Raw genomic sequence first — 21,206 nt, 5'->3', positions numbered from 1 at the left:
AGGTGGTCTACAAATGCATTATGGTATCTACGCGAGTCCAGATGCGATCCAGAAGAGTTCAGTCAGTCTAAGATGCCCTTAAGTCTCTGGCTGAAAAGGAGGTGGCCCCCAGTGTCAGTAATGCATGACATAGCCCTCAAAGAGAGTTACAATAAGTGGCAACCTCACGCGACGTGTTTGTGGGGATCCTTACGTGAGACACGGTTGGCAACGTCTTTCTTGTGAGAGGTCGGTATTAAAAACTACAGTGACGCCACCGTGTCCCTTTTCTCTGTGGCACAGTGAGCTCTGGCGGGCTTCTGCGGTTAAGCAGCAGCGCTGCCGTCGCTACCTAGACGCGTCCGGGACGAGTCTCTTAAACCAGCGGCCCACGGCCACGTCTACTCTCAGCACTAGTGTGACCCCGATCAGTAGAGACACGCTGCTCACCAGGAACCCCGAGGCCTCGAACATTAACCTGGAGGAGGGGGGGGGGAGAGAAAACAGAGGACTCTGTAATGGCGGCTGAGAGATGCACACATTTAAAACAATTCCAATTTTCTAATTTCAATGTAAAGTCCAACTTTCCAACTGTTTTAAACCTTAAAATGTAATGCAATTCAAAGCCAACGGGCTGCGCACTGATACTGGCTGTGCAACACACATGGTTAGTCAAAATACTACCCCCCCTACGGTTTAGAAACATATAAGACATAAATATATAAATAAAAGGTAGGAATCGTCTACAGAAAAGTAGACCTTTTTACTAAAGTGCGCCTATACTTAATACGATATCAGCGCTGAGTATCCTCAAAAGCCTTTTACTGTAAGAGAGTTCGTGTGAGCTGGAAAATCCATTCAGTCACTTACTTGGGTGCGAAAACCTTCCACACCATTAGGTGTCTCCTGAGGATAGCAGCTGCGCAGACCGAAGCGAAGACCTGTGAAGAGGCGCACAGACACATGTACAGACTCGCGTGATGTGATAAAGATACACATGGAATGGGCGGGACTGCACACACACGAGACAAAATGATACGATTAATAAAAACAAAAAAAAACAACAACAAAAAAATCACACTTAAAGGGGACTTAGATTCCTGAACTGAATGAATGATTTCCATTGATGAGCAAACAGACAGTTAATAGACGCTCCTCTAATGTGTGAATCTGTACCAGGGCTGCTCGATTATGGGGGGAAAAAAAAATCTAATCACGATTATTGAAATCACGATAATTTAACACGATATTACTCGTTGACTTCTGGAAAGATGTTGCAATTATTGAACTTGGAAAAAAAACAACTAAAAAACAGTGAAATAAATCAACAGTAAAAAAAAAAAAAAAAAACAACGCAACCGTGAAATTTGCCTTAATACTTCTATTTAAAATTCCTTTTATTTTGTCATTCAGAACACAAGAGAAAATAAGAGTTTACTTGCAAAACATAATGAGCTAAATAATAGTTTTTCTCGATTATTCTGTTTTTGTGATCATTGGGAGCCGAAATCACAATCGCGATTATATGCCGATTGATTGCACAGCCCTAACCCATACTGGGCGAACAAAGGCGTGCCGTGGCGTGCGGACGTACCTGCGCTCCGAGAATGAAGAGGTAGCGTGTTGAGAGCTGAAGAAGGGCCGAGCTGAACTGCTGGGGGTTTTCCCGCAGCCTCATCTCCATCACGGCGTCCTCTCCCTCTTCGCCACAAGCTCTCGCTCCCCTGCTCCCACGCACCTCGCACACCAGGGGCCAGAACAGCAGCAGCGGGCAACCCACTGAGGACGACGAGACGTGGACACAAATGCGAATCAGCATGGCAACAGGCTCACGGTTTCACTCCTACCGTTGGGTTGCCAAACTCTACCAATCATCTGCTTTGTTCCGACTGAATTTCTTTTGGTATTCATTCTATTTGCTTTCAGTTTTCTGTATCTCCCCTGCATAATATGACATTTTTGGAGTGCATTGTTGTTGAAAAAACGATACATAACTGAATAAAAAACTAATATACCTTGGCCTTGCATTTAATCATGTAGTCAAAATAATAGCTTTTTATCTTTTTGAATTAGGTCATCCCATCTAAATGTTACAGTGAAAAGATTTTTTTTCATCTTTTTCCATCGCATATTGTATATTCTATTTAATCTTTGTTTATATCGTAGCTTGTCTTTTGTCCCAGCTGAATGCTAATACTTTTGCAGCTGCAACAGCCTAATTTCCATTAAGAAACATCAATTAGTTATTTCATTCGTTTTTAAAATCATATCTCATAACTCACGTTGCTTCTCTGTTAATAACTACCTGCGAACAAGATGTGTGAGGCAAAAGTGTTGAGGGTGACCAGTGAGGCGGGCAGCAGGGTGCCCGTGTGTCCGTCAGGGAACCCCACGAAGGCAGCGCCCCACTGGATGGACGGGAAGGTGGGGAGGTGACCTGTGGCGTGGAAGAACTGGGTGGCCGCCAGGGACCAGAGCACCACTGGAGTCCAGGGCACGTTAAAGCCACCTGAGGGGGAAACAGTGAGAGGGTGGCGGGTGAGTGGGGTCAAATCTTCACAGTCATGAGGGACAAACAAAAAGCGCAAAAGACGTGCGATTCTGAGGAATCTCACCAGAATATGTTCCATGCAGGCTACTGAGGTTAGTGGAGGAAGCGTGAATGTGCAACAGCGCTCCCATTTCAAGCAGCAGCAGGAGGAAAGACAGAGCCATGCCCTCTGGGTGCAGCAGCAGCAGGCCAATTCCCAGCAGGCCACAGAACAGCAGCAAGGGGGCGGAGTAGACGGTTCCCAGTCCGTAGGCCTTCACGGCGGGACTGCTGTCCACCTCGCCGCCCCCGCTCAGCTCGCCGTCGTCCATGGAGCGGCGCATGCGCTGGTAGATCTGGGGGATGAGGTGGTGCAGCTCGGCTTGGGGGCTGATGCCGGTGCTCGCCCGGTAGCTCGGCGGGGGCAGAGACGAAGCTCGGGCTGAGGCCGCGCCCCTGGTCTTGACGAAAACGGTGAGGGGATCCAGCCAGATCAGGAGCAGCCCCAGTCCCAGGAGACAGAAGGCGGCCCTGGGGAGGGCCAGCTGGGCCAGGCTGATCAGCTCGGCCAGATTCCTGAAGCTGTCCTCTGGAGTGGCGCTGACCGCCCAGTGGAGCGCCAGGCACACGGACAGCAGTGGCAGGATCCAGTGGGCTGTGAACACTGTCCCGCCGGAGGAGTTGAGGTTACCGTAGTGGCGGAGGCAGCGCCTCAGCAGATACGTCCACAACCCCAGGGAGAAGACGGAGAGGACGTAGTGCAGGTTCTTCAGCTGGCTGTCCTGCAACCGGGACAGAGGAGAGAGGAACGGAGACGGCTGGCAGGAGCCCTGCTCTTCCCGACAGGCGTGGAAGGAGAGGGAGAGATAGAGGCTGCCGACGAGGAGCCCCAAGCAGGCGAGGAGGATGCTGCTTTCTTTCCTCACGGTCGACGGGGACAAGGCTGGGGGCGGCAGGAACCCCGCAGCCTTGAGAGGGTCATGGCTGGGGGGCAGGAGCAGGCCATCCCAGTTGAGATGGATGGGAATGTAGAGCGCCAGAGAGAACACCAGAAAGGTCACCGCCCGGCCTTCGGCGATCACGTAGCTGTCCGAGAGCAGGGAGGCGCAGCGGAGAAGTGGCACCAAGAGAGGCGGGATGAGGAGGTGGCACGGGGTCAGCCAGGTAGTACACTTTGGAGCTTTGGCTCCGTTTTTGTCCGCGGGGATGGTTCCGCACCGACGGGCTCTCCAGAGAAAGAGGAGTTCGGAGCTGAGGGCAGCGGAGGCCAGACACCACGCCGCCTCGACGTAGCCCTGCGTGAGCAGCTGACAAGCAGCCGCGCAAGCCCCCGCCACCAGTGCCACGACCACCGGGGCCTTGAGTCCGGGAGCGTTCTCCCTGATCAGCACCAGGGACAGCTCAGACAGGAGGAAACACGTCAAGCAGGCGAATGCCAGGATGGCCAAACCGACTGCCATTTTAAGGGGGTTGAATCGAGCCCAGGTGGCTCGGCAGGTGTCTCTGACGGAGGTGAGGTAGGCCTGCAGCGAGGCGGCCAGCTGTGGGGAGGGTGACCGACCCTCTCTTACCGAGCTGAGGTACTCAGAGGAGAGGCGGGAGAATTGGCGCTTCAGCCGAGAGAGGCTCTCTGGCGGGATGTCTTTGGCCATGCCGGAGTAAGTCTCTAGGAAACGGTTTACCTTCAGAAACATAACAGTCATGAGGTGAATACACATAAAAAAAAAAAAAAGAAAAACCACCTACACACAATAACTGAACATGCTCCATGATATGTGAAGTCTGATGGGGTTTTTTTTTTTCTTTTCCTGTGGGGAGACATTAAAAAGAAAAAAAAAGAAAAACTGTGCTAGACAGCTCCTAACTGAGGAGAGCACCTGTTTTGCATTGATCCACAGTGCCTCCAGCTGGCTGAGACGTCCAACTGCACCTTCTGTCTGCCCATGGGGGGGGAACAGAGGCAAGAGAACCTGCCCCACACTGCTGTACGGGATGGGAACTCCAAGCAGCAGAGCCAGGGTAGGCACCAGGTCTGTCTGGGGCACCACGTCCGGTTCACTCTGCAAAGAGGAGAAAATAAGATGACTACTCCATTATCTGTGTATTTTTTAGGGTCAGATTCGTAACATTGTTTACTTACTTTACTTATTCTTTGATCGGTTAGTTCCTGATTTAAAGTGAGACCACTTTTGAAGGAAGAAATAACTCGGTGTTCGTTTTACAAATGAAAAGGTGACTTGACTAGGAGCTCACGGTGGCTAATGTTAGTTAACTTCAGATAGACGCCGTCTGACAGACATTGACTACTGAATATGTTTGAATACTCTTCTTGTACTTGCAGCTGACTTAAGAGAACTTCAGGAAAAGAATGCAAATTCAATATGCCATTATCTTGCAATCTAACATTTGTGGCCACGGTGGCTGCTGTTCAGCTAAAGTTACTTAGCATAGCATTAAATCACTGGATTCATTTAGGCAACCTGCTTGTCCTCTTAAGCCCTAGTTAAGAGGACAATAAATAGATCAAGAAACGGATACACCTTCACGTATTTTATACATAAATTACCATAATTAGTCCCTTAACTGCAAGCACATTAAGAATAAAGGACTCCGTTAACTCAAGCAGTGAGTGAGCCACCACTGCAGTGCCATTTATTCTTGAGATTGGTGGATTAGTTCACGCCTTGTGTAGCAGTGGTATTTTCTGTGTACTCATGTAACCTACGATTCTCCACAATGTATTATGCAACGCTCCAATTACACTGCAATTATGGAAATCATCGGTGAAGTTCACTTTTCTAGTGCGAGATCCACTTTTAACCCTGAACAGGCAGAGACCAGCAACCTGCCAGCATCAATTTAGTGGATTCGGGGAACTGCACAGCCAACCATGAACAGAAATGACCATGCACTGACTGGTTTAATGTTTCATATTCATATCATCGCAAACACTCCGTTCTGTTCCTAATATATATGTTGTCTGTATAATATATGTTGTTTGTATATCTGGAGTTTGTAACAATAATCATTTCCCCCTGGGATTATTAAAGTATTTCTGATTCTGAAATGTTTTGTTTTCTGATATAATAAAATAATAAATGAAATGACACAAAACACACAAATAGATGAAAAGGTTCCTTATTTGTGGGCAGCATCTGTTGTTTTTCGTCTGTTTGACAGCATTTCATGTTCTTTCAAAAAGGTCCAGGAGTCAAAGGTTGCTTTCTGCCAGTTATTGATATATAGAATATAATGAGTCTGTTCTGTAAACTTTCAGCAGTCTAAAACCGTGCTTCTCTCTCACTCTGCATTTCATTTACAACTAGTTAACCGCAGTGTTTCCCACAATGTGTGGCGGTGCGCCGCACTATCAACACCGGCCGCCGCACATTGCGTTTCGTTATTAATTTTTTTTTTTTTTAACGCTATTTAAAACACGTTCAGCTGCATTTCCTTTCCCTGCTCTCCTCCGTCTCTCTGTCACTTGTGTCTCGCTCGCACACACACACACACACACACACACACACACACACACACACACACACACACACACAGCTCCTCCCACCGTGCGGTGTTTTTAGCCCCCAACGTCGCCTTCCAGGCAGCGCGGCAATGGTTATATTTAGGGTTAAGGTGAGGTTTAGCTGCCTGGAAGGCGACGTTGGAGGCTTAAAACACCATGGAGCCCACCGTGCACACGGCGTCTGTCTCCGTAAAGGAGAGAAGACGGATGGCGAAATTCACAAGTTCACGAAAGGTTGGTATCCATCTCGTGAACACCTTTTACACAATCGCACATTCACAATCACCGACCCGACTCTTAGCAAACAAGCGATTGCGCCCGCTTTAGAAAGTTAACTAGTCGCAAGCTTGCGGTGAAATACAGTTGGGTCGTCGAGGTCAAAACACTATACGTAGCAGCTGTGAATCAAATAAACGTATTATAAATAATGTCATGTCATTTTTTACTCTTACAATGAATGTTTGCTGCTTCAATCCAGAGGAGTATTGAAAAGTATTTTCCGCGACTGAAAAAGGCACGCGTTGAGGATGAGGACCAGCCTGAACCGGAGGTATCACTCTCAAACAGAGATGAACAGTCCGACCAGTGGAATTAGTTATGCTATTCATTTGTTTTCAATATTTTCAGGCTTCAACCAGTGGAAGACAGGGTCAGGGAGAGAGAGATTTGTTAGGCGTTGAAGTAGGAGAGGAGGACGGCATCCAACAGCGTGATCCTCCTCAAATTGCTTTCTAATCTGTGGGAAACGCTCAACCGATTACCGGAATGAAGCATTTAGCAGAGACAGGACAGGAAATCTGATGTTAAATGTGACAATCAGCAAAAAAAAGAGACAGGCGCTCCAGCAGAGCGTCTCACACAGAGGGTGAATACAGGTGCAGCAGCCATGGGCAGTATGAGGAAAATCCTTTTTTGTGTTTTTTGAACATTAAGCATATAAAATATGTTCTAGTAGAAACACAAAATACAACCTGAAAGCAGTATATGATAGGTCTCCTTTGAGACTTTGCAGACCTGGTTATAAACCCCTTATTTCTCAACTGTCAGTACTTTACTAACTTAAAAAGTGGGCCAGAACTGTCATTTAATTAGGCGTATTATTGTCGTTTTTTTTACGTAGACCTGGGCCCGAGCATTTCCACACGTCATACTTTAACAAACTCCTCCTGGAGATTTCATCCGATCGACTTCAAATTTGGTCTGTGTCATGTTAAGACCTTAAAGATGAAAAGTTATTAAAAGCTTGAGTTTTCGTCATAGGGCCTAGCTGTGGCGGGGCAGACATTTTGTGCGTTTCGCCATTGAAACAGGAAGTGGGTGTAACTCCAGTGTACATTGTCCAATTGGCCATTTTGAGCATTTATCGATGAACAATGAAGTTGTTGTAACTTGAGTGTACGTTGTTGTATCTGCCCGAAATTTCTCACGATTGAGAAGGGTCCAGGCCTGAGGACATGTACAGGCCAATATTGACTTTCGGTGATAGCGCCCCCCACTGGCAACAGGAAATCAGCCTTACATGACAAACGTCATCCGATTTACATGAAACTTAGAATGTGTGGTCCACATACTGACACTGACATGATACTTTAACCAGGTCCACATACTCAAGCCACGCCCCCTTTTATGGCTTTAGAACCATTTAAGGTAGAGTCTTGTGTGCGGTATCATTGAACTCAATAGAGAGTTCCTTTGTCATTGGTCATAGTTAAGCCCGCCCCGTATGCTAAAGCCACGCCCCCTTTCATAACTAATGACCCGTTTGATGTAGACCATTGTGTGAGGTATCATTGGACTCAGTAGAGTTCCCTTATCATTGGAGATGGTTTGGCACGCCCCCTATGCTTCAGCCACGCCCCTTTCATAACTAATGACCCTTTTATCGTAGACTATTGTGTGAGGTATCATTGAACTCAGAAGAGAGTTCCTTTTTCATTGATGACGGTTTGCCCCGCCCCCTACACTTGGTACAACTTTTGCAATGCACCATCTCAAACGGCACACACTCCACTGCGCGCGCTGTGTCCGACGGTTGTGCAAATGCAGGGTCCGCCAGTAACTCCATACGCGCGAAAAGGAGCGAGGGCCAGTCCAACGCTGCTTGCAGCTTTAAATTATTCATGTATTTGATACAAACTCATAGGGATAGCATAACGCTGCAATGCCGCAAAGAAATAGACCAAAAAGATCTTTTACATTTGTCTTTACCCCTCTGTCTTCTCCAATGAAACGTTCCCTCAATAATGCACAAAGCCTTTCTTTAGACAGATTCATTGGCTAGACAATCATCCTACTGCGTTCTTGACCACAAAATAAAAAAAAAATGTTCTTTGTGCATGTCCTTCTTTCACATATCGATCGTCTCATGTGAGAAAACTGACCGTGAAAAAAATAAAATAAAAAAAAGCTGGCTACTCTACCGACCTGGGACGGCGGTCCGGGAAACAGAGGGGACGGACTGTAGAGGAAGATGGCAGCGTCGGTCTCCTTCTGACTTTCTCCGCCGTGATCTCCGGTGTCCGTCATCCCGTGATCTCCCATCACCACCAGGAGGGTGTCATTCTGCAGACGGTCAATCACAGACCTGGAGGAAAAGCGTGAATATGGTCCGAGGGGGTTTCAAAGAGAGATTAATTAGGGTTCCTGCAATTCAAATTCCATGATGTGACATGACATCATTACTCAATTGCAGTCATTGTAAGCAGTGTTAAAAAAAGAGCTATCTGGATCAGCATCTTCTAATAACAGTGTTACTAAGTGACAGGACTTATCTACAGCACTGCTGCTGTGAAACAAGCTTGTAGCAGCTGTTGTCTGACCTGATGACTCCATCCATCTGGGTGAGCTTGTCGGCCATGGCCGGATGGTCGGGACCAAACCTGTGGCCGCAATGATCCACTCCGAGGAAATGAGCAACCAGGACATCCCAGTCGTCCCCCACCACTGTCAAAACCAACAGCAAGGGACGGGCGGACAGATGTGAAGCGCGCGGACAATACAAGAACAGTGCAGAAGTGCAGAAGTGGATACGTACTAGTTGTGTAGAGGTGCTGGAGGATCCCATTGTCCACGGTGTGCAGATCCTTCACGTTGAAAGAGGGGAAGGGCAGAGAGCGGTGGAACTTCTTCGGAAAAAGGTTCTCCCAAGTGTCGTCGCCCATGAACACCACTCGTTTGCCTGTGAGGGGATTACGCACCTTTCAAATGAACTAAATCAGGCAACGGCATTAGTTCACGCAAACACATTTTCACCTATTAAAATGGACTTTGAGGTGTGATTAAAGTATGATGTAAGAAGAATCTCTCAAGACTTTCTGGATTGTCCAATTCTAAAACTTTTCAACCCTTGATCTATATTTAGTTTCTTATACAAAATTGTGATACATCAGACTTTTACTAGGCTACATATTATTAAAAAGGTGCTCTAAGCGATGTTGGGTGACATCACTTCTTGTTGACGTTCGAAGTATTGTCAAACAAAACAGAGGCTAGCTCGCCCCTCCCTCCTCTTCCTCCTTATCCCGTCCCCTCCCCCTCCCTTCCGTGCTTCCGCTCACTAACCCCCCCCCCACCCCCAAATCCTTCTTGTCGGTTATTGGCTGGAACAGTGTTTATGTTTCGTGGTGCAGGTTGGCCCAGTTTGTTTTTGTTGGCGTTTGTGGAGCCTGGGCTGTCTACAGAGACCACTTTTTTTTACAGGGTGTTCAGGGGACAGGCAGCTAGCGGATTGTGAGGAGATGTTTGCTGTATGTGACAAAAAAAAATGTGTGACATCGCTTTGAGCACCTTTTAATATACTGGCACCATTGTCATGATCTTATGACAGTAAAGCAGAGTTGTATCCTTTCTTTCTCCCACCGTTTGAAATGCCGGACTGCTCTGTGCTCCTGCAGTTCAGCTAAAACCCAAAACAGTCTACACAGTAAAGGTTTAAACTTTCAAGCATTAGGCTGTGGTCAGAACAGCTAGACAGCAGTGCAGCCCTTTGATGTAATAGCCACTACTTCACCTCAGCCTTATATAAAAGACTGTGAAACTAACACACACATATGTCCGTTTTTTTTGCTCTTTGATATATATGTAACGTGAGGGTTCGGTATGTGGTGGTGGATCACTCTTTATGAGAATAAACAGCAGGATGGAGACCTTCTGACTTTCTCAAGCGGTACTCTACTGAACACCACTCACCACAACAACACTTCCTTGTTCGGACCTTCCACGTGACTGAACTAACCAATCAGAAGCGAGAACTTAGACTGAGGTAAGGTGAGGGAATCAGAGAGGCAGATTCAACAGAATATCCTGACTATGTTAAATACGTAAACATGTAAATATGCAACTAATAATTGTGGAACATAAATATGTAAATGATTAACTGACTAAACATTGTAAATACATTTCTAGTAAATTAACTCAAATATAAATTATATTAAATTCTGAGCCTTACACCTTTCACATATGAATTAACTCCACTTCTAAACCTTACATATATAATGCCATGTATGTAGTGTGCAATGTGTAGTATTGTAGTGTACTGCACCTCATACATACAACTGTGTAACTACTCACCCACTTGCCCAAACTGGTGGATGAGGTTGTCCTCCAAGATGGCACTGGATGCAAAGTTATTACCTACATCCACAAAGGTAGGCAAGGAGCCCGTGGTGAAGCCCTTGATCCTCTGCATGGTGGTCGTAGGCGGGTCGGCGCGGAAAGGGTACAGGCGGCTGTGGGAAGGCCTGGATGAGACCGTCTCCTCCAACACAGGCAGCTTGTTCTCATACGGTCTTGGCGCCGTGTTGTTGGGGTCAAACCAAGCGAAATCGATCTTAAGGGCGTCGATGATGAGGAGGACAGCCCTGCGGAAACGGGGCTGGACGCGGCAGAAGTCCACTGGCTCCTCTCCGGGCTGCAGCACGTCTCCACAGGTGCTGGTCCTGTTCACTTCAAGCCTCACCAGCAGGAATCCACCCACAAACAGGTAGATGCCCACAAAGTACATCGCACACATCCAAAGGAGCAGGGACAGCACCGGGAGCCCCCTCATCCTACACAGACACAAAGGTGACAGGAGTGACGTTACCGTTAACGTTACAGGTAAAAATCCGGGCACACTTGTTTCACACAAGGTAAAAAAATAAATAAAAAAAAGTCAAAGAAACAAGTCTTTGGGCAACACCTGCTACATGAGATGCTAATGCTAGTAACGTGCAAATTGAGAGAAAAGCTCAAGTTCCACTTAAACCGAAATACACAGCACACGCGGCGTCAAGACGTGACAGGTACTATTAACAAGCTAACGTCAAGAGGAGGGGACGGTTAACGTCTGTAAATGAACCCAGAGTTAAGTTAGCCCCGAGGCTAGCTTGCCTCGGTCTTGTCACTGACCTTGTAGCAGTCGGATTTTCGTCCTCTCTCGGCCGGAGAGGGGGGGGGCGTGAATGTGTGTGCTTACAACACAGGTGTCCCAGGTGTTTTAGGTAAACAGAGAACGGCGCGACACCCCTATCACCTTCATGGATTTCAGTACGAGATTAGATGGCTGGTGACAGCTAGGAACTTCAGTGTGCGTGCAACCCGGCGGAAATATGGGACGGACCGTTTTCTATGCAACACCGATTTTTTTTTTTTTTTTTTTCCCCCGATTGGAAATAAATCCCTGAATTCAGACTTTCAGGCTAACCAAAGCGTAATAGAGGTAACTCTTTGGGCTAACCTTGCTTTCGACCGTTCTTTCAAATTACCTAAACCAAATATTAAACAGAGGAGGACATCTTCAGCTCTTATTTTTTACAGTCAGCTATTCTCCAAACCATTATTCATAGATATCAATTTTTTTTCTTCACAGTTATGATGTCTGGTAGTTAAATGAATGGAGGACGGAAATGTACCAAAGATACTGGATTACTTTTTTTTTTATTTGTTGGCACAATTATTCAATTGGTTTAAAATGTAATAAGATACATTGCAAACAAAACTACATTCATGTTATAGGATCCAAGCCGTCTGTGAGGCAAAGTAAAGGGCTAACTATGATCATATCATAACAACATAACTAATCTCTATCCAACATAGAGGAGGAAGGAAGCAACGATGTGTCACTCTGTCAGTATGTCACGGAACCAACAACTCATTCACTATTCTGTAGATTGTAATCTTGTAAAACAATAAATAATCTAATGCAGGTATATTTTGGTAAATAAATACATGCGATGTAAAGTGTATATGCTCCCAAACATTTCTGAGCAGTTTCTTTAAATCCTTGTTAGTACATGTGGCATACTTTGGAACTCAAATGTCAAATAATATTGGTATGAAATCTAAAGCTGCTGAATTCTGGCACTTTGTTTCTCCCGCCATGCCCCATGGAATGAACCCTGGCCCATTTGTACCATACCTCCGCTCATTTAAAATCATAGTGGCACATTTTAAAGGTGCACTTTGAGTTCCTGCATGGTTTCAGCTCGATTTCATTTTTGTCTCAAATCGTAGGCATCTCTCCTTGATCCGCTGGCTGGCTGCCCCCTGAAAACACTGTGAAAAAGCCCAGGCTCGGGAGACAACACAGGGGTCGTAAACGTCAAACAAACACTAGAGGCACCATAGACAGTTAAATGAATGGACCAACAGATCCCGTTGCTCTGGATGGAGACCAGTGAAGGATATTAGAAGCACTTTTCCGGTGAGTGCTGAGCGTTACCGCGCAGCCTCCAACTGAGAGAGACGACGTAAATGTGACGTGAGCAACCTGTCTGAAAGTTGGAAGTCTTCTGGTAGCTGTGCCAAGAAAAATCTCAATCATTCCCAATCTTGCAGAGACGGAGAGCGTAGGTATATGTAAGGAGATAACATGGGCACAGGCTAATTATTGCTAACTAAAATGCTAGTTAACATTAGTAATTAAACGTAAACAGCTAATGTAAGTCCAAACTGCCTGCGAACTTCTCCTGTACTGTACGGTTATTTGTCTACTATGCGACAGAAAGTCGTGTGGTTACAACACAATCGTTAGCCTATTTTTTACAAAAACGTCTGCTACGGAGCCGTAACGTAATATACAAGGTAACGGAGCATTTTATACATTGTCTTGATTCTTTAGAAATAAACAATGGACAAATAGAGTCTTTAAACGCCTCAGATGTAAAGTTATTCGCTGTCAAAGTGGCGTCAAAATGAATGGCAGTCAATGGAATGCTAACGGCGGGTGAGTGCTACGCTTTGTGGACGCTCGCTTACCCCCTTAAGAGGCACAGGCTGTGCACCAAAATACAACAAACCACTCCAGCCAATCACCGACAAGATGGTTGGGGGAGGGGGTGGGGACAGTTAGTCACGACAGTTACGGAAACATGGGGGGAGGGGCGAGCTTGCTCTGTTTTGTTTGGAATTTACATGGAACGTCAACAGATGCGACCATGCAGGAACTCATAGTGCACCTTTTAATGTCTATTTGTTGACACCCAGACCAAGTGAACCCATGTATTATTTTATTTGATGGCAAATAGTGACCCAAAACATGGAGTTCCAACTTTAACGTCCATTTTCAAATCCTACTAGGAGTTTTTTTTCCATCAACAGTCAAGGTTTTCCAAAACATTACATTTGAGTTGCAGTTGTTCCACATTCATTTTTTTACACATATCGTCTTCCAGCATAATTGTATATTTCCAAACAAGTGCTTTACAACTTCTCATTCCACCAAGTCATAAACTTACTGACGTCTCTTTACTTCGTCTCAAATGACACAAATGTAATTTTTGCTTTTATTATAAACCTGTAAACACCAGTGAAGCCTATGACATGACAAACTTGCCGTCTTTGCAGAGAACCATGAAATTGAATACATATTTTCCATAAGACATACGAGGTGAATACTAATATGAAGATGGCAGGAACATTTGTTCTGAGGGACGTCTTTGTATACTAACTAGTTATCGAGAAGGAGTAGTTTATAATGGATAATATCAGAAAATATTCCTAAATAAATACTGGATTAGCTTTTTTCAGGGAGATGTTTCAATCAAACACCGGGCCAAGTTGTGAATTAACTACACCTTGGGGAATCTTTCACCATTTTGTGGCATCACATGTAGCAACTTGAAGTTGCTGGTCCCAATGATGCTGAGGACAGTTGAAGAATTGTCGCTGATGTCTGTAAACAAGCCGTAACAAAGCAGATGGCTCCTGAGCTAACACGGCAAAACTAATGAATGTAGGCCAGCCCTGAAAAACAGGCTGCAAAAGGAGAAAACATTCAAAATAATCGTGTGTTTCACTTACATTTTGAAGTAGAGCGGTACAGTTAAAAACCGTTACATCCACTTCTAATAGGGTTTATGCAAAAATACAAACCACACGCAACAGATCTGATGCACAACAGAAATTGCCCACAAATGACTTATAGATCATATCCTGCACAACACCCGGGGCTTATTTCTGCATCCACTGTCCACAGTAGCTGAGAAATCCCAAAACCTCATCATCAATTTCTCCATTTTGTCAGCCTGCCAAAGTCACTGGTGTGAGTATATTTGTCCGAAGGCTGGTGTTAACTTTCCATTCGGACAATATCTGAACATAAATATACAGCGAAGATTAAAAATCCTACAGAAAAATGTGTTTTTTTTCCCCCCCAAGACTCCAAGGAAAAACATCCCAGGAGTTTGTAAAGGTGATAGTTTTCCTGTCCGGTCAGTAGAGGGGTATGTGATCATCACACAGCGATGCCTTGGATTCCCCCCCCCCCACCATTAACTGAAACATAAACTGCTGTTTTCTGCTTCTGTGACATTTTACTACATTGAGTTCATTCGCCGAGCTATTGAGATGATTGGCTTGCATGGTCTTCACTCTTCAGCTGCGCCGCTTCTGGTACTTTTGGACCCTTCTTTGCCATCGTGCTGTAAATGGTCATAGCCTGAGTGCAGAAAGACAGGAAGAGAGCCATTAATGTCGTGATTGAAGACGGCTATAACGGAGTTTCACTAAGTCAAATTTTAGGGCTCCTGTACGCTGGCTGCGTAGCGTGAGTGTGTCAGCTGCGCGGCGTGTCCGTTTTTATTTCGGCTCCCGTGTTAACAGGTTAGAGCGTGCACACTGCCTGCGTGACACGCATGTCTCAGGCTCGGCTCGAGCCGCGCCGAAAACGCGTGCATGCTATTTTTCACGCTTGTGTGTTGGAAGCGTTTCCATTCAAAATAGAATACGAAAATATGACATTTTGACACGAATACATTTTATAAATGACATTTTGATGTTTGAAAATCTCTAGCTTTTGACATAAATGCAGATATAAATGTAATTTAAAAATAATAATCGATTTTCAAATATTGCACCTGTCAATACAGAACAAAATATTCTGTATTTTGCCGTCAATACTGCCGATGTTGTCTTTGCTGTAATCACATCAGTAGATAGTTATGTGTTACATGAAGTATAAGAGCATTAGAGGTAGCGTTGCATGGATGTAGGAAAATTGAGATCTGTTTAACATTATTTAAGACCTAGAACACAATACTTGAGCACATGTACACCTTTTTATGCCTAAAAGTTTAATTTAGAAATTTTAGAGACTACTTAAGACCCCACGGAAAACCTGTGCAACTCTAAAAAATTCAAGAACAGTTTTATAAACGGTCACCCTGCTCTGAACAGGAATACAAATAATGATGCGTACACGTGTACATACCTGTGTGATCATTCCGCTAATGTCCCCAGTATTAGAGGGCAGGAGGATGGTGTTGGACTCTTTGGCGAGTTTGGAGAAAGCAGACACATACTGCTCGGCCACACTCAGCGAGGCTGCCGCATCTCCGTTCTGTACGACGCGTGATTTAAAAAAAGAATCAAAATAAACTTCCATGAATGAGACTGCGATCATGTGAATCTCTATTAAAAAAAAACCCAAAACATCTCTTCACCTGCTGGGTCAGAGCATCTGACAGCATACAGATAGCCTTAGCTTTTGCCTCTGCTCTGGCCAGAACTGCTTGGGCCTCACCTGGAGGGAACACAGTAATCCATCAGTGACATAGAACTTGTCCTCATCGGTGATTTCAGTTTATTTAGCCCTACGACCTCAACTTACGACGCAACAAAGAGCAGCAGATGAACAGGAGAAAACAAGCCTACCTCCCTTTAAGCAACGAGGCTGCGTTCAAAACGGCAAGGACACAACAACTAAACTGAGACTCTAAGTGCACCCACCAGCCGCTTTATTGATCTGCTCTGCTTTTTCACCCTCCGAGGCCAGAATCTGAGCTCGTTTCTGACCCTCGGCGACATTAATGGCCGCTTCCCTCATCCCTTCGGAGTCCAACACCGTGGCTCTCTTCTTACGCTCGGCCTCCACCTACAGAGTGGAATTAAAAAAAATAATTTAAAAAAAAAAGTCCGTTAAAACATTTTCTGCTATTAATACAAGCTCTCTAGCTTGGCCAGAATCTCACCAGTAAAATCCTGAATTTTATTCTCTGCTTACTACAGTCAAAACAAGACCTCCTGGACGCTCCGTACAAAAGAACTAAATGTTTCTGGCAGACTTAGAAGATTAAAAAAAAAAAAAAAATTGCATTTGCTGCTGAAGGTATTTGAGTTTAAAACCCCTTGATTACCCACATGCGCTGACATGAGAGCAAACTCTGTTAGCGGGAATAAAAACGGAGGAGAGGTGAGGTTCTTGGGTGTCTACAGTGATCTAAATCAGACTAAAGGCCTTTTTACGGTCGCCGTTCCCGACCTGTCGCGTAACAATGTGACGTCAAAATTACGTCAATCTCGCTGGCGCGCCGGGATTTACTCTATTTTTTTTTCCAGCGGCGCACGACAAAGCGGAAATGGGAAGCATGGACGAGTTCGAAGGGCAAGCTTTCAGAAGCTTTTCAAAGGACGGACATCCAACCTTCCTTTTCTTCGTTTCTTTGCAAGCAGGCTCAAAAAGCAGCTGCTCTTCCTCACCCATTGACTCCAATGTCATCTTAGCCACTGTTGACATTGGCGCCAATGCTGCTGCCAGCTCTGCCATTGTTTACCTTTTTCTTCTTCTTCTTCTTCTAGTCGGTAGCCTTTCCTCAGTTGCGCCACCTCTGTTCAGGAGAAGACTGCAACTAGTGTCACGACCACCACGCGCGAGTATAAACAGTTACGGCGCGCCCATGACGTCACGCTGTCGCGCCACAGGTCGGAAATGGCGAGTATAACGAACGCTTAAAGGCAGCTACACACTGCCAACGGTCGGCCGTCGGCCCTGTAGCTGCCTTAAGGCTATCAGCAATATATTGGTTCTATTTGCCCCACCTGCATCTGCATGGACTCTTTGACACGAGGTGGAACGTGTATATCTTTGATTTCATAACGGAGGCAACGGATCCCCCACTCATCCGAAGCTTGGTTGATGGAGTGGACGATGTTGGAATTGAGGGACTCCCTTTCCTTGGAAAAAATCAAATAAAAAATGTAAACAAAGAAAATGCATCAACAAATGATGTGCTTGTGACACCTTTCTTATTACAAGGCTACAGCAGTAGTTACCCTGAACACTTTGTCCAGTGTGAGTTTGCCTAATTCTGAACGCATGGTGGTCTGCGCCAACTGTGTCACGGCATATTCTGGCTCCTCGACACCGTAACTGGCCTGGGAACAAATGATATTACTTTTGATCAGAGTACAACAACACAAGTGAGAAGACCAATCATTCCAGCGTGAAGCAGTTTCTTAACAGCGTACCTTAAAAGGGTCTAGGATCCTTAAGTAAAGCACTCCATCAATCTGTAGTGTTACATTATCTGTAAAAGCAATCATGTCATTTTAAATATACCGTGTGTCTAGGAACTTATGTCACACTTAAAATTGAGCACGTTATTGATCCCATACCTAGAGATACTGCAGACTGCTCCGGCACATCGATGACAATCTCTTTGAGACTCTGCACGTAGCGCACTCGGTCAAGTATGGGTATGAGGAAGTTTAGACCCTAAAAGAGAAAAGAGGGTTGTTGAACTTTTTGGTTTTTTATCCCCCCCTGCCCCCTTCCATAGAGTAATATTTGACATTAGTGATTAGGGTTAATACCGGCTCTAGGATCCGGTGGAAGCGACCCATTCTCTCCACCACCCAGGCTTCCTGCTGGGGCACAAACAGGACCACGGTGTTCATGGGCAGGCTGGACGCCCATCGCTGCTGGGCGGGTGTAACCCACAACCTGGGCACGGCCCGCTGGGTTTGCTACAGAGACACACGGTCAAGAAAAAGAAAACAAATGCCATCAGATTGTAGAACTTTAGCTTGGTGAAATGAATTTCCAATTTGAAAATGTATCCTCAAAAGATGCTTTTCAAACCCAAATCCTTGCAGCAACGGTCACTTGTCTATAACAAAAATGGACAGGGCTGCAACTGATCATCATTCTATTTCGTTGAATCAATTTTAGTCTATAGAAAGTCTATTGAAAGTCAGAAAACTGTGCAAAATGCCCCTAACAATTTCCAAGAGCCATAGCTGACATCTGTATATGGTATGTGCAGCCCATTTAACAGAAACCCCAAAACCAACCACTTAACATCCTGCTTTTTTAACTATTTTTTAACAACATGCTGCAGAACAGGTGTGTGTGTGTGTGTGTGTGTGTGTCACAATGTGCATTATACTGATGTAGGATTTGTGATCTGTTTTGTTATGTGTTGTCATGTTTTTACTGTTGGATTTAAAGTGTGCCCTGCCTAGGGACTGCAGATGTAAATTAGCCTGTGGCTAACTCTGGTACAATGCATCAAATGGCAACATTTATGTGAAAAATTGCACATGGTCCCTAACAACTAAAATGAATAAATAAGATATTGATTTTACAATAACAACAAGCTGTTTATTTTGTATTTAAACAACAACTTCTACTATAATTTATTTTGGTCCGAAAGGGTTTTCTGTTGACATGTTAACTTTATGTTAGTACCGTACCTGTATTTACTCTTTATTTATCTGTTTGTTTTGTTCATGTATATATTTTGTTAGTGTCAGCACTAGAAAAGTGTTTATTTATAATGTGTAGGAATAATCCTATAATAAGGGACGGGCCGTGTAAGAGGCAGCAAATAAAGATGTGTGTGTGAAGCATCCACGTTACGCCAAAATATACACATATCTTTTATTACATGGTAATTGTAGTTGCTTTATAAATGATACTTGGGCAATCATTCCACCGCTAATATAATAATAATAATAATAAATAGTAATTGAGAAGTGAACCACTTTCAAGTTTGTTGACTTGTGTAAAATATGTTTGCTTCTGCTCACTTTTAGTATTGTAAAGTTACTGTTTTTTATTTTTTATTTTGCTCTATATATATATATATATATATATAAAATTGTATTACTTTAAAGATGCAGTATGTATGTATCCTTGCATGTTTGTCGTCATATATTATGTATAAAGTTAGGTTAACAGTGTAAAGGTTTTACATGTCATAATGGATTATATATATATATTTTATTACTTTAAAGATGCAGTATGTATGTATGTATGTATGTATGTATGTATGTATGTATGTATGTATCCTTGCATGTTTGTCGTCATATATTATGTATAACGTTAGGTTAACAGTGTAAAGGTTTTACATGTCATAATGGATTATATATATATATATATATATATATTTTTATTACTTTAAAGATGCAGTATGTATGTATGTATGTATCCTTGCATGTTTGTCGTCATATATTATGTATAAAGTTAGGTTAACAGTGTGAAGGTTTTACATGTCATGTTGGTACATGTTCTACTATCTCTCTACTTTCTATTGAATAGTTAGCATGTCAGTCAGTGATCAACTCTTGTTAAATTGGCACTTTTATCAGGATGAAGAGTGACATTTCGTGGATTATTAACACTCTGATGCACGCTGAATGACACCCACATTACCGACGGCTGGGAGAGAACTCTCAGAATGTTTGCACATGCTAACAAACCGGATATGCTATTTACCTGAAGAAGGGCCCCGCCGGTCCGACACAGCGATCGTAACATCATTTCATTAGTTTCAGTGATTGTGAAAAGACGGTTCAGCTTCGTAGAATGGACTCACTCTACACAAACTGTTCTGATAATGACCCCTTACCAATCAGGAAATGAAAGTTACATCAGTGGTGCAACGGTGAAAAACTCGGGCTGCAATAACCGAACGGCTATGGTTCCGCAAGCACGATAATGTTATCTGCAACTGTTAATACTAACTAACTACTACTACTACTACTAGGCATAATAATAATAATAATAATTAGAAGAAGAATAAAAATACAAACATTTTCTTTATTATTTATTTGTTTGGTACTTTTTTGCCTAGTGTAGGTCTGCATTCAAGATATTCTGAAGCCAAAACATGAAAACCCTCCCCTAATATGTTGGCCTATAAGGTATATAAGGATAAGGATTTGTTACCTAGTACTGTACCCTAAAGTTACCCAGCATTTACAAAGACAGACAGATCCTAACCAAGTACAGGCTCAGTGACGATAAAACTAGCAATCAAAACAAGAAGACACAAAAACAGAATAGGCCTGCATGGTCACCGGTGGACAGGTGAGGGAGATGCACCTTCTCCTACAATGTAACACATTCAATGAAACAACAAGCATTTACTTTAAGTGATTAAATAAATGTTTCAGGACCCAATGCAATGACTCACTAAAACACATGGTGGTGCTGTTGGTTTTGTCTTAGCTCTACCACAGTTGTATGGTGAAGACCATATTAATATGTTTGGTATCCCTAATGGCATGGCTGTTCAAAAGGCACTTCTTTATTGTAAAGCTCTTTGTGATTAAAAAGGGTTTATAAACCTCACCTGACATGACACTTCAGCAAATTATGCTAAATCATTTTTAATAGTAGGCTATGCAGCAACTATATAGCCAAATAAAATACTGGAATAAAAAGTGGGAATACTGTAATGCATTAAAACAACCAAACATGAGAAATAATAGAGAATTGAGAAACTAATAAATCAGTAATGTTGTGTGTTGCAAATACAAAAAGGAGAAGTCCAAGACATAAAAATTGTAATTGTCCATTTACATCACATTCAATTAAGAATACATGTTGTCTAAAATTGCATTGTAAATGAATAAAGAAAACTATAATTACGTTTTTTAAGTATAGTAACAAACATTTTTTATTTTATTTTT

General features: G+C 43.8%; 2 protein-coding genes across 2 annotated transcripts; both read right to left on the bottom strand.

Moving 5' to 3' along the window:
* Positions 1-243: 243 nt before the first annotated feature.
* On the bottom strand, positions 244-11,618 carry pigo (phosphatidylinositol glycan anchor biosynthesis, class O). Its single transcript, XM_078270631.1, has 11 exons — positions 11,421-11,618; positions 10,602-11,080; positions 9,067-9,210; positions 8,852-8,975; positions 8,457-8,616; positions 4,387-4,569; positions 2,595-4,191; positions 2,285-2,488; positions 1,574-1,758; positions 850-920; positions 244-457 (listed from the first exon to the last, which is right to left on the bottom strand). Exons 2-11 carry the CDS (start codon positions 11,077-11,079, stop codon positions 328-330), a joined length of 3,276 nt encoding a protein of 1,091 aa, XP_078126757.1. The 5' UTR covers position 11,080; positions 11,421-11,618; the 3' UTR covers positions 244-327.
* A 1,884-nt stretch (positions 11,619-13,502) lies between these two features.
* LOC144530892 (stomatin-like protein 2, mitochondrial) lies at positions 13,503-20,171 on the bottom strand. Its single transcript, XM_078270632.1, has 10 exons — positions 20,008-20,171; positions 18,102-18,254; positions 17,904-18,003; positions 17,757-17,815; positions 17,562-17,663; positions 17,328-17,462; positions 16,239-16,383; positions 15,953-16,032; positions 15,721-15,849; positions 13,503-14,949 (listed from the first exon to the last, which is right to left on the bottom strand). Exons 1-10 carry the CDS (start codon positions 20,050-20,052, stop codon positions 14,851-14,853), a joined length of 1,047 nt encoding a protein of 348 aa, XP_078126758.1. The 5' UTR covers positions 20,053-20,171; the 3' UTR covers positions 13,503-14,850.
* Between the last annotated feature and the right edge of the window lie 1,035 nt (positions 20,172-21,206).

This window comes from Sander vitreus, chromosome 16 (genome assembly GCF_031162955.1).
Source record: "Sander vitreus isolate 19-12246 chromosome 16, sanVit1, whole genome shotgun sequence".
In the NCBI taxonomy this organism is placed as follows: Eukaryota; Metazoa; Chordata; class Actinopteri; order Perciformes; family Percidae; genus Sander; species Sander vitreus.
Note: the sequence above shows the minus strand (reverse complement) of the source record. Positions and strands in the feature narration are given on the sequence as shown.

Excerpts from the sequence above, each read along its gene's own strand:
- pigo (XM_078270631.1), bottom strand. The coding sequence starts at position 11,079 with ATGAGGGGGCTCCCGGTGCTGTCCCTGCTCCTTTGGATGTGTGCGATG. Across the intron at positions 8,976-9,066 it reads CCAGCACCTCTACACAACTA|TGGTGGGGGACGACTGGGAT; the intron begins GTACGTATCCAC and ends TGGTTTTGACAG. Across the intron at positions 4,192-4,386 it reads TGTGGATCAATGCAAAACAG|GTAAACCGTTTCCTAGAGAC; the intron begins GTGCTCTCCTCA and ends ATGTTTCTGAAG.
- LOC144530892 (XM_078270632.1), bottom strand. The coding sequence starts at position 20,052 with ATGATGTTACGATCGCTGTGTCGGACCGGCGGGGCCCTTCTTCAG. Across the intron at positions 17,664-17,756 it reads GGATCCTAGACCCTTTTAAG|GCCAGTTACGGTGTCGAGGA; the intron begins GTACGCTGTTAA and ends ATTTGTTCCCAG. Across the intron at positions 16,033-16,238 it reads GCAGATCAATAAAGCGGCTG|GTGAGGCCCAAGCAGTTCTG; the intron begins GTGGGTGCACTT and ends TGTTCCCTCCAG.